The sequence below is a fragment of the Schistocerca piceifrons genome, chromosome 10 (genome assembly GCF_021461385.2).
Source record: "Schistocerca piceifrons isolate TAMUIC-IGC-003096 chromosome 10, iqSchPice1.1, whole genome shotgun sequence".
Classification (NCBI taxonomy): domain Eukaryota; kingdom Metazoa; phylum Arthropoda; class Insecta; order Orthoptera; family Acrididae; genus Schistocerca; species Schistocerca piceifrons.
Window position 1 is genome coordinate 123,379,726 of NC_060147.1, and position 12,920 is coordinate 123,392,645.

A 12,920-nucleotide genomic window follows, 5' to 3' on the forward strand; every position below is an offset into this window, starting at 1 on the left:
CCCGTTGTGTTGTTCGCGGGTCCCGCCGCGCCTTCTGTCATTGCTACCCCGCGAACGTCCTGGTCGCAGTTACAACAGTTAAGTGAAGGCCATTGGCGCTGCTTTAGCTGTGGTGAGAGCTAATGCTTGAAACTTGGTATTCTCAGCGCCCTCTTGACACTGTGGATCGAAGAATATCGGACTCCCTAATCATTTCCGAAAAGGCATGTCCCATGCATCTAGCTAAAACTACGCGTTCAAAATCTGTTAATTCCCATTGAGTGACCAGAACCATGTCAGAAACCTTTTCACATGAATCACCCGACCGCAAATGACAACTCTGCCCTCTTATACGTTGTGTATGAGGTACTACTGCCATCCATATACGAGGGGCGTTTGAAAAGTCCGTGCAAAGTCCGAGAGAGAGAGCGTATCGAGGTCATGTTTAGTTAGTAGCATCTTTGGAAAGAATGCACACCAAGTTTCAGCCATAGTGGTATATTTCTTTGTGTTTGGCATTCGTGTGAATCAAGAAAGTCGAGTGACTGTCAAAAAACGAACGAAAAAGAATTTCGTGTAGCGATTAAACATTGCTTTATGAAAGACAAAACGCCTCAGGAGACTAAAGAGAAGCTTGATAAATATTACGGTGACTCTGCACCTTCGATTAGAACAGTTTATAAGTGGTTTCAAAATTTTCGGAGTGGCCATATGGGCACGTTCTGGACGCCCTGTGGAAGTTACGACTCCGGAAATCATTCATAAAATCCATGATACGGTGATGGAGGACAGAAGTGTTAAGGTGCGTGAGATTGTTAGTGCTGTGGGTATCTCGAATGAACGGGTACATAATATTTTGCATAAACATTTCGACATGAGAAAGCTATCTGCAAGATGGGTTCCGCGACTGCTCACGCTTGACCAAAAATGGAATCGTGGGAAGTGTTGCAAGGATGGTTTGCAGGTGTTCAGGAAGAATCCGCAGGACTGTAAGCGTCGTTTCGTCACTGCGGCTGAAACATGGATAGACTACTATACTCCTAAGACCAAAGAACAATCTAAACAATAGGTTACCAAGGGAGAATCTGCACCAAAGAAGGCGAAGACCATTCCCTCGTTCGGAAAGGTTATGGCGACTGTCTTTTTGGGATTCACAAGGGATAATCCTCATCGACTATCTGTAAAAGGGTAAAACTATTACAGGTGCATATTATCCATAGTTACTGGACCGTTTGCAAACCGAGCTGCAAGAAAAACGCCGCCGATTGGACCGCAAAAAAGTCTTTTACATTACGACAATGCACCAGCACACACCTCAGCAGTTGTGGTCGCAAAATTACGGGAAATAGGATTCCAACTCGTTTCACATCCCCCCTATTCTTCAGACTTGGCTCCCTCGGACTACTATTTGTTCCCCAATTTGAACAAATGGCTGGCGGGACAAAGATTTTATTCAAAGGATGGGGTGATTGCAGCAACTAGTAGCTGTTTTGTGGACTTCGACAAGTGTATAAGTCTAAAAGGAGGCTATGTAGAAAAATAAAAAAGGTTAACCCCAAACACGAAAGTAGTTTTTATTTTTGCACGGACTTTTCGAACGCCCCTTGTATCTGCATATCGGTATCCCATGACTTTTTGTCACGTCAGAGTGTAGCAGTAATAAACACAATACACACGTGGATAAGAGTCCATCACAATCCATACAATCATTTTATGACTAACAGCTGTTTGTCTCGAACTAATCGTGGGACAGTTTTCTGGAGAAAAAGTAATGGATTTCTTGTTTAAAAAAACAAACATTGAAAACACGTAGAAGCATTCCACCTTACGCTTAAGGCGACAGAATTGGCGTTCAACAATAGAAGTTGGTACCGTTCGACGAAATGGTCATATGATGAATAAACAATTTTAATAGTTTCCAACAAGTATGGTCTCACAATAAGGAAATAATCCCAGATAAGGAAACAGGCAATAGAACGACAGGGAAAGAGTATTGATATTCAGACATAGCAGTGCGACAGTGCTTCCTTTGGCTGGAAAAACTTCAGCATAAACAATGACGATATACAATAATAATAAAAATTTGCTACTTCTCTGTATTAGATGTTTCTTCTCACACTTGGCTTCTTCACTCTGTGAATTAGGTGCGATGCAGAATGGTACTCACCATCTTCTCCTTCGTATGAAAAATCCACCTGCGCTTTTCCTGAAATAAACGAAAAAAGAACGTTAAAATATTTTCAACTGTGACGAGCAGCCTATCTAGAAGCTCCGTCTGAAATACTTTCTGTGAAGGTCTGTGCGAGGTTCCTCCCTTGAATTCAGTCACAACTCTCCCACCAAACTGAATTTCTGATGCTCACATAATTCTCTCCTCTTACAACTCGTTGTCAGCTGTTGAATATACGTTCATTAATTTGTGTACATACAGAGTAGTCAGAAACAGCCTGAAAAGCTTGTAAGGATGTTGCAGCGCAGGTTGTGCTGAGAAGCAATTCTTAAGAAAAACTTCTATACATTGCGCCGTTTTCGAACTAATTAGCATTGAAGTTAGCCAATCAGTCCGTTTCATGCACATATTCAAGTGGCCTGCCAGATACAGTTAGTGAAAGCTGTTCTCACAGCATAAATGATAGCGCACGACACTGCTCAGCCTTTGACATGGATTTGGTTCAACTGCTGTACCATGTCCAATTTTTGTATTGGTCTGTTTAGGAAACCAAACGAACATATTTGGCGACACAGTCTCTGACAGGCCACTCGAATCTGCACACACAACAGCATGATTGGGTAACCTCAGTGATAATTAGAAATGGCACAATACATCGAATTTTTTAAACACTATTTCTCAGCACAACCTACCCTGCAACACCATTACAAACTTTTCAGACTGCTTCTGATCTCCATGTATAGTGTGCTTGTGTATGTATGTGTGTGTGTGTGTGTGTGTGTGTGTGTGTGTGTGTGTGTGTGTGTGTGTGGAGAGAGAGAATTAGGGTGAGTTAAATATGCATAAAGAGAGACAGAACTAGAGACAAAGACAGTGAATTGGACAGAAATAAAGTAAGCAAGTAAGGTAGACACAATTGAAGAGAAAGACAGAAAAATGCTAAGAGTAAGAGAAATAGAAAGCAGGTGACAAAGAAAGAGAATAAGTGAGAGATATGGCAAAAGGAGAGGGATAAACCAAAACAGTGGGGTATACAGATAGAGAAAAAAAAGAGACAGAGAAAAGAGGGGGAGAGAGAGAGAGAGAGAGAGAGAGAGAGAGAGAGAGAGAGAGAGCAATTGGGAGAAAAATTAGAAGGGAAGAAGAAGAAAGAAAAAAAATAGGGCAAGGTGGGATAAAGTTACCAGGACAGGAAGAGTATCCATTGCATGTTTTTCTGCCTTGAACGGCACTGCTGCCTGCTGAAACCAGTCACTGCAGTTCTATTACACAGCATCATTCTTGCCAGCGAATTATACAGAGGCAACTTGCACGAGTAAAAGTTTCCTGATTCTCACTCGTCTGATCTATTAGTCTTGTTAGCCTACTCACACACAGAGTAAACTTTTTGTATAATATCATTGTTTAAACAACGTCATTTGGCCTAGAACTACAGTGTGGCCTATGGTAAGTCACCCGATTGAAGTTTGATCCTGCAAGTATACTGTTGGGGCAATAGCTTTCAAATAGTGCGCTCAACTTCGTGCAGTTCATGGAAATTAGGCCAGATATCGATGCCTGTCCGTCGCTTCCGTTGTGAGTCCGCCATTTCAGTTTGCCGCGATGGTGGACAAAGGACGGTTGACCGTCGCACAAAAGGCGAAGTTGTGTTACTGTTCGCAGCGACGAACAACATTACATAGACACAGAGATGGTTTCGTGCTCATTTCGGCACATGGTGAGCTCCCAGCCCACAGACAATACGCACATTACATCAAAAATTTGACATACTGGATGTTTTTTGGAGTGTCAGCGGCCACATGCATGTACTGTACGTTCGCCGCAAAACATTGAAGCAATTCGAGTGACTTTGACTCGTAATCCGAGTATATCAACATGAAGAGCGAGTGTCGAGTTGGGAATTTCACGCCGATCTGCACGAAGAATTATTCAATCCGACCTTCGCTTGTATCCATGCAAGATGACTATGGCGCATAAACTTACTGCGAGAGATAAGGAGTGGAGACTGCAGTTTGTAAGGTGGGTAGTCGAGATAGACCAAGAGGCAGTGCCACACAACGCATGGGTTTCTAAAGAAGCTTATTTTTACGTGACCGGTGTTGTGAACAAACGGAATGTTCGATTCTGGGCACATGAACGTTCTTTCTTTCTTTTGCTACCACCTGTATCCCGCATTGTGCGCAGGGTTGGCAGGGATAAGTACGGATTTGGCATGGTTAATTGTAAGGGATGGCCAGCTGCCCTTCCTGCTGCCACCCCATACCCCCTGGGGCAGAATTAGTGTACCCCTGCTGTATGCGTCTAGTATAAATTGCGAAATAGTGTGAATGTGTTTCAAATGGCTGCGAGTCGTGTAACTGAGGCGGGACGTGGGGAACAGCCCGGTATTCATCTAGTAGGATGTGGAAAACTGCCTAAAAACCACATCCAGGCCGTTGTCGTTAATCCGCCGGGAGCATTCGATCCGGGGCCAGCGCGCCTACATCAATAAATTACAAAACTTGTCAACAACAAATATGTTACTCATGAAACAAATCAGGTGACTTATCGTGCGCCACCCTGTGTATTTTCTTGCTATTTCTTTCGGTTTGTCAGTCTGATTTGTGAACCACTAACGCCGACGTCACGTCCGATCGGGAAAAATGGATCACTACCCGTCGGGAAAACCGGTCAAGGTGTTGCACCCCAATTAAAGAGTTAGCAGCGGCCTATACAAACAACATAGACTGGTCAGGCCGACGCCATATTTGAAATCAGTTAGAAAGTTAGCCGCCATGTTTTGCAACATCAGGCTGCCCGTTAGCAGTCGTCTGCTTGCACGGAATCATACGTTTGTTCTTTGAACAGTGGACGTTACATTTCAGATGTGTTACGACACATGGCTCTACCCTTCATTCGATCCCTGCGAAACCCTACATTTCAGCACGTTAATGCACGACCGCATGTTGCAGGTCTTGTACGGGTCTTTCTGGATACAGAAAATGTTCGACTGCTGCCCTGGCCAGCATATTCTCCAGATCTCTCACCAATTGAAAACGTCTGGTCAATGGTGGCCGAGCAACAGGCTCGTCACAATACGCAAGTCACTACTCTTGATGAACTGTGGTATCGTGTTGAAGCTGCGTGGGCAGCTGTACCTGTACACGCCATCCAAGCTCTGTTTGACTAAATGCCCAGTCGTATCAAGGCCGTTAATACGGCCAGAGGTGGTTGTTCTGGGTACTGATTTCTCAGGATCTATGCACTCAAATTGCATGAAAATGTAATCACATGTCAGTTCTAGTATAATATATTTGTCCAATGAATACCTGTTTATCATCTGCATTACCTCTTGGTGTAGCAATTTTAATGGCCAGTAGTGTAACTTTCATCATTTCAAAACAAAAGTTTCCAAAGATTGTTCTTTTTCATTCTAAAGTTTAGTTAGGCATTAAAGTTGATTATTGGTGCGGAGGGGGGAAGGGGAGCGGGAGGAGGGGGAAAGCGGTTGAGGGGTGGGAGTGGTGTAGGTCCATGGGGGGGGGGGGGTGGTAGGGTACTAGATAATATTATATTACACTCAGGGGTAGTTGTGTAAGAAAGGTGGCGAACCACTCATCTATCGTTTGCAAATTCTATGGCAGTTCGAGCTCAGAACGAACTCTTCGTACTTCTCCTAACAACGTGGCAGAGATTCCAGGTGATCCTACAGCCAGCGCTATTTGACTTTGAGCGCGAATCGGAGCTGAAATGCAAATTTCCGACTTTTCCAGTGGATTTTCCAAGAACTGTCTTTCATACAAGCCTTGTCTTGAGAATTACCAACTCAACGAAGACAAATCAGCTGAATCGGTGGAGCCGTTCTCAAGTGATGATCTTTCATACACGCGGTCAATGAGTTTTATTTATACTGATTAGGGAATTACATATATATCCTAAATTCATTGCTCCCCCCTCTCTGAATCCATCTTCTTATCTTCCCTCTCACTCCTTCTATACATCTGCTCCCATCTCTCTGTCCACTTCCTCCTCCACCGCCTCTCTCTGTCCATTTTCGTCTGAATGTTCAGTAGAGTATCGTGTAAAAATTTGAAGTAAATCAGTCAAGACTGTAGCACAATATATTACAAAAATATATTGTGTATGTCCAAATGTTCACTAGAGTATGGTGTAAGAATTGGAAGTAAATCGGTCAAAAACTTTCCCAGGTTTCTCGTGACAACGCTTCCCCCTTTATGTAGGATGACTCAGCAGGAAAGGTACATGCTTTGACATGCGATAGTATTAGCGATTCTGAACAAAAAACTTCATGTGGACATATGCCCTATTGCGAATGGTTTCCGCGACAGGACACGTTTAATATCACTGTTGTGATTTTCCACGAACAATACGAGACTGGAATAGAAGGGAGAACAGATAGAGGTACTCAAGGTACCCTCTGCCACACACCGTCAGGTGGCTTGCGGAGTATGGATGTAGATGTACGTTTTTCTTTAATAACTCGATAACCGCACATTTCAACGAAAACGTGTCTCAGTACACAAGTAAACTAAATTAAATTCACAACAAAAAAGGGCCTATTTATTTTTTGTCTAGGTCTAACAGTTTGCGCGAAAAGATCGCGAGGATATTGGAAATCGCTGTAGCTTAGGTACTTTTTGCTGGCCAGTTTCAGGTGGTTTTCCGACTTGATAGACAACAAGAGTCTTGTGTCAAAATGTTCGTCTCAACTTCCTCTTAACTACTGTGGTACGTTGTAAACAATGACAATGAATAATACATAAAATAAATAGAAAAGCACATTAAAAGTGTCCTGTCTCGGAAACTATTCGGAATAGGGCATATGTCTATATCAAGTTTTTTGTTCAGAATCACTAATGCTATCACCCCTAGTTCACGTACCTTTCCTTCTGACTCACACTATATGTTACATACACATGTATAAATTACATATATTACAAAAGTATGTAGTCTGTCGGTCTATGTCAGTCCGAATCTTAGTTAGAGTATCGTGTAAAAATTTGAAGTAAATAACTCAAGAACTTTTCGAGATTTGTGGCAACTACGCTTCCCCTTTATATGTTACACATATATGTGTATATCATATATATTACAAAAATGTGTGTCCCCCCCCCCATGAACCATGGACCTTGGCGTTGGTGGGGAGGCTTGCGTGCCTCAGCGATACAGATAGCCGTACCGTAGGCACAACCACAACGGAGGGGCATCTGTTGAGAGGCCAGACAAACGTGTGGTCCCTGAAGAGGGGCAGCAGCCTTTTCAGTAGTTGCAGGGGCAACAGTCTGGATGATTGACTGATGTGGCCTTGTAACACTAACCAAAACGGCCTTGCTGTGCTGGTACTGCGAACAGCTGAAAGCAAGGGGAAACTACAGCCGTAATTTTTCCCGAGGGCATGCAGCTTTACTGTATGTGCATGGAGAGCTGCATCAAACCAGTCTCAGGACTGAAGACCACAACAACAACAAAAATGTGTAGTCTATGTCCGTTCGAACGTTCATTAGAGTGTTATGTAAAAATGTGTAGTAAATCGAGATTTTCTGTAACAAAGTTTTCCCTTTACATATTACACATGTATTTATGTATTATACAATATATATAACAGTCAAACAGATTTTTTTTTACTTATGAAAATATGCGACGACAGAACTGTCACATCGAACGCAAAGCATTTTTTTTCAATTTTACTTTTCATACCAAAAATACCATTACCATCCACAATTACGAAGAAACAGATCAACCAAATAGACGAGCGTTTCTCGAGTGATCATGTTTCACAATTGACTTTAATTTCGGGTTTTTCGGGTGGATTTTACAAAAATTTTCTTTCGTATAAACCTTGTCTTGAGAATTACGAACACAACCAGGGGCGGTGACAAGCTGGGGGCTATGGGGGCTTTAGACACCACCCCCCACCCCCCCACTCCCCATGGGGTATCATATTACACTGGATAAAATGACTTTAGAAAACAGATTCAATCTTTTGTTATAGTTAGCCATATAGCCATATAGGTTGAAATGTATTTCAAACACAGTTTAACAAAAGAATAAGAGCGGTAAATAGCTTACTACCTAAACCAATAAATATTTAACTTAAAATAGGCGTCTTATCATTTATTAACACACATTTTTTACCCTGAACTCCAAAACAGTTACCACAAATTGCTTTAAGCAAAACCAAATTTTACCAGTTTGTCGGTAGAGGACCCCAACTCTCCTTTTGTTAAGCCATATTCCATTCCCCCAAACTCCTTAACCCCCCCCCCCCCCATACCCCTCCTCCCCTTGACCGACTTCTAGAATTGCTCCTGAACACAACACCGACAAAAATCAACCATATATCTCGGCGAGCCATTCTTAACTGATGATGATATTACACGCATGCGGCAATTGACGTTAATTTCTCAGTTTTCCGTTGGATTTTCACTAAAATTTGCTTTCATAGAGTCCTCTTCCTGGCAATTACGAACACAACAACAACAAAAGAAAAATTAGCCAAATCGGTCGAACAATTCTCTAGCGATGATCTTTCACACAAGCGGCAAATGACTTTTATTTATACAGATTTCGACAATGTAAAATGGTGCAATATGTGCGGAATTCTGAAAAAGTCAGGGTTGAGCTACAGGGAGAGACGGGTATTATACAATACGTACATGAACCAAGACGGAATAATAAGAATGGACGACTAAGATCGATGTGCTCGGATTAAAAAGGATGTAAGACAGAAATGTAGTGTTTCGCCCCTACTGTTCAATCTGTACATCGAAGAAGCAATGATGAAAATAAAAGAAAGATTCAGGAGTGGACTTAAAATTCAAGGTGAAAGGGAATCAGTGATACGATTCGCTGATGACATTGCTATCCTGAGTGAAAATGGAGAAGAATTACATGATCTGCTGAATGGAATGAACAGTGTAATGAGTACAGAATATGGATTAAGAGTAAATCGAAGAAAGTAACGAGAAGTAACAGAAATGAGAACAACGAGAAACTGATCATTAGGATTGGTGGTCACGAAGTAGATGAAGTTAAGGAATTCTGCTACCTAGGCAGCAAAATAAACAATGACGGACCGAGTTAGGACATGAAGAGCAGACTAGTACTGGTAAAAAGGGCATTCCTGGTCAAGAGAAGTTTACTAGTAGCAAAGTTAGGGCTTCATTTGAGGAAGAAATTTCTGACAATGTACGTCTGGAGTACAGCATTGTATAGTAGTGAAACATGGACTGTGGGAAAACCGAAACAGAAGAGACTCGAAGCATTTGAGATGTGGTGCTATAGACGAATGTTGAGAGTTAGGAGGACTGATGAGGTAAGGAATGAGTCGGTTGTGCGTAGAATCGGAGAGGAAAGGAATAAGTGGAAAATACTGAGAAGGAGAAGGGAAGGATGATAGAACATCTATTATAAGACGTCAGGGAATGACTTCCATGGTGCCAGAGGGAGCTGTAGAGGGCAAAAACTACAGAGGGAGAAAGAGATTGGAATACATCGAGCAAATAACTGAGGACGTAGGTTGCAAGTGCTACTTTGAGATGAAGATGATGGCATAGGAGAGGAATTGCTGGCGGGCCGCATCAAACCAGCCAGAAGACTGATGACTCAAAAGAATATTTCTCCTGTGACGCCCTGCACATCATTTATTACATCAAAGTCACAAGAAACTAATCTGCAAATACGGCTAATGATTGTCTACTATCTCACCTGTGGCGGCGAAGAGAACGATGCCCAAGACAAGCGCCTGGTGGAACACCATATTTCAGCTATGCTGGTGGACTAGCAGAACTCTTGTGTTTGCTCGCCCTGCAACGGCGAAGTGCAAACAGAAAATACCTGCACAGCGCAATTTCTGAAGCGGCGTAGAAAACAAGAGTTTCTTGTGGCGCTGTAGGTGGGGGATGTCTTTCGTAACTAGTCAGTCACCATAATAAGGTATCACACACAATGCAGCACCAGTTGAAAGTCTCTTAATGAGGCGTGTCCGAGGATAATTCTTCTATATTTAGGTGCGAAACGCGTTACAACTTGCTTCAAATTTTTCCGAAGACACCGTCACTTCCCTAGGTAAATTAGTCGGAGTGACAAGGTAGCATAAACGCTCACGCCCTAATGCCAAGGGCGTGTTATCCTCTCAGGGTCACCAGATTATGGCAAACTGGCTAATAGAGCCGCACGGCGACTCCAAGAAGGTTATCTTTTTCCGGGTTGGGGCTTAACGACGTATGATTATCCACCTCGTTAGAAAAGTATTACCTACGTATTAGCTTAGTGGACGAGGTCGTAGCGTTTTTCCATAACTTTGATCAACACAACGGATTCACATAATAGAGAGTAAACTAAATACTCTCCGAACAGGCCTTGGAAGGCCCTACGGAACCGATCGGCCGCCGTGTCATCCTCAGCCCACGGGCGTCGCTGGATACAGATATCTACATCTATGTGATTACTCTGCAATTCACATTTAAGTGCTTGGCAGAGGGTTCAACGAACCACAATCATACTATCTCTCTGCCATTCAACTCGCGAACAGCGCGCGGGAAAAACGAGCACCTAAACCTTTCTGTTAGAGCTCTGATTTCTCTTATTTTATTTTGATTATCATTCCTACCTATGTAGGTTGGGCTCAACAAAATATTTTCGCATTCGGAAGAGAAAGTTGGTGACTGAAATTTCGTAAATAGATCTCGCCGCGACGAAAAACGTCTTTGCTTTAATGACTTCCGTCCCAACTCGCGTATCATATCTGCCACACTCTCTCCCATATTACGTGATAATACAAAACAAGCTGCCCTTTTTTGCACCCTTTCGATGTCCTCTGTCAATCCCACCTGGTAAGGATCCCACACCGCGCAGCAGTATTCTAACAGACGACGAACGAGTGTAGTGTAGTGGACTTGTTGCATCTTCTAAGTGTCCTGCCAATGAAACGCAACCTTTGGCTCGCCTTCCCCACAATATTATCTATGTGGTCTTTCCAACTGAAGTTGTTCGTAATTTTAACACCCATGTACTTAGTTGAATTGACAGCCTTGAGAATTCCAACGGATTTCTTTTGGAACTCATGTGGATCACCTCACACTTTTCGTTATTTAGCGTCAACTGCCACCTGCCACACCACACAGCAATCTTTTCTAAATCGCTTTGCAACTGATACTGGTCTTCGGATGACCTTACTAGACGGTAAATTACAGCATCATCTGCGAACAACCTAAGAGAACTGCTCAGATTGTCACCCAGGTCATTTATATACACTCCTGGAAATGGAAAAAAGAACACATTGACACCGGTGTGTCAGACCCACCATACTTGCTCCGGACACTGCGAGAGGGCTGTACAAGCAATGATCACACGCACGGCACAGCGGACACACCAGGAACCGCGGTGTTGGCCGTCGAATGGCGCTAGCTGCGCAGCATTTGTGCACCGCCGCCGTCAGTGTCAGCCAGTTTGCCGTGGCATACGGAGCTCCATCGCAGTCTTTAACACTGGTAGCATGCCGCGACAGCGTGGACGTGAACCGTATGTGCAGCTGACGGACTTTGAGCGAGGGCGTATAGTGGGCATGCAGGAGGCCGGGTGGACGTACCGCCGAATTGCTCAACACGTGGGGCGTGAGGTCTCCACAGTACATCGATGTTGTCGCCAGTGGTCGGCGGAAGGTGCACGTGCCCGTCGACCTGGGACCGGACCGCAGCGACGCACGGATGCACGCCAAGACCGTAGGATCCTATGCAGTGCCGTAGGGGGCCGCACCGCCACTTCCCAGCAAATTAGGGACACTGTTGCTCCTGGGGTATCGGCGAGGACCATTCGCAACCGTCTCCATGAAGCTGGGCTACGGTCCCGCACACCGTTAGGCCGTCTTCCGCTCACGCCCCAACATCGTGCAGCCCGCCTCCAGTGGTGTCGCGACAGGCGTGAATGGAGGGACGAATGGAGACGTATCGTCTTCTGCGATGAGAGTCGCTTCTGCCTTGGTGCCAATGATGGTCGTATGCGTGTTTGGCGCTGTGCAGGTGAGCGCCACAATCAGGACTGCATACGACCGAGGCACACAGGGCCAACACCCGGCATCATGGTGTGGGGAGCGATCTTCTACACTGGCCGTACACCACTGGTGATCGTCGAGGGGACACTGAATAGTGCACGGTACATCCAAACCGTCATCGAACCCATCGTTCTACCATTCCTAGACCGGCAAGGGAACTTGCTGTTCCAACAGGACAATGCACGTCCGCATGTATCCCGTGCCACCCAACGTGCTCTAGAAGGTGTAAGTCAACTACCCTGGCCAGCAAGATCTCCGGATCTGTCCCCCATTGAGCATGTTTGGGACTGGATGAAGCGTCGTCTCACGCGGTCTGCACGTCCAGCACGAACGCTGGTCCAACTGAGGCGCCAGGTGGAAATGGCATGGCAAGCAGTTCTACACGACTACATCCAGCATCTCTACGATCGTCTCCATGGGAGAATAGCAGCCTGCATTGCTGCGAAAGGTGGATATACACTGTACTAGTGCCGACATTGTGCATGCTCTGTTGCCTGTGTCTATGTGCCTGTGGTTCTGTCAGTGTGATCATGTGATGTATCTGACCCCAGGAATGTGTCAATAAAGTTTCCCCTTCCTGGGACAATGAATTCACGGTGTTCTTATTTCAATATCCAGGAGTGTAGATCAGGAACAGCAGAGGTCCCAGGACGCTTCCCTGGGGAACACCTGATATCACTTCAGTTTCACTCGATGATTTGCCGTCTATTACTACGAACT

The 12,920-nt window shown here is 44.3% G+C and overlaps 1 protein-coding gene across 1 annotated transcript in view; it reads right to left on the minus strand.

The window, feature by feature from the left end:
- LOC124718920 (carbonic anhydrase 1-like) overlaps window positions 1-10,155 on the minus strand; it is a 106,148-nt gene extending 95,993 nt beyond the window's left edge. The window contains exons 1-2 of the mRNA XM_047244575.1: window positions 9,857-10,155; window positions 2,147-2,185 (exon numbers count right to left, since the gene is read on the minus strand). Coding sequence (XP_047100531.1) covers window positions 2,147-2,185; window positions 9,857-9,908 — 91 coding nt within the window. The 5' untranslated portion in view covers window positions 9,909-10,155. The remainder of the gene's footprint in view (window positions 1-2,146; window positions 2,186-9,856) is intronic.
- Window positions 10,156-12,920: the final 2,765 nt, after the last annotated feature.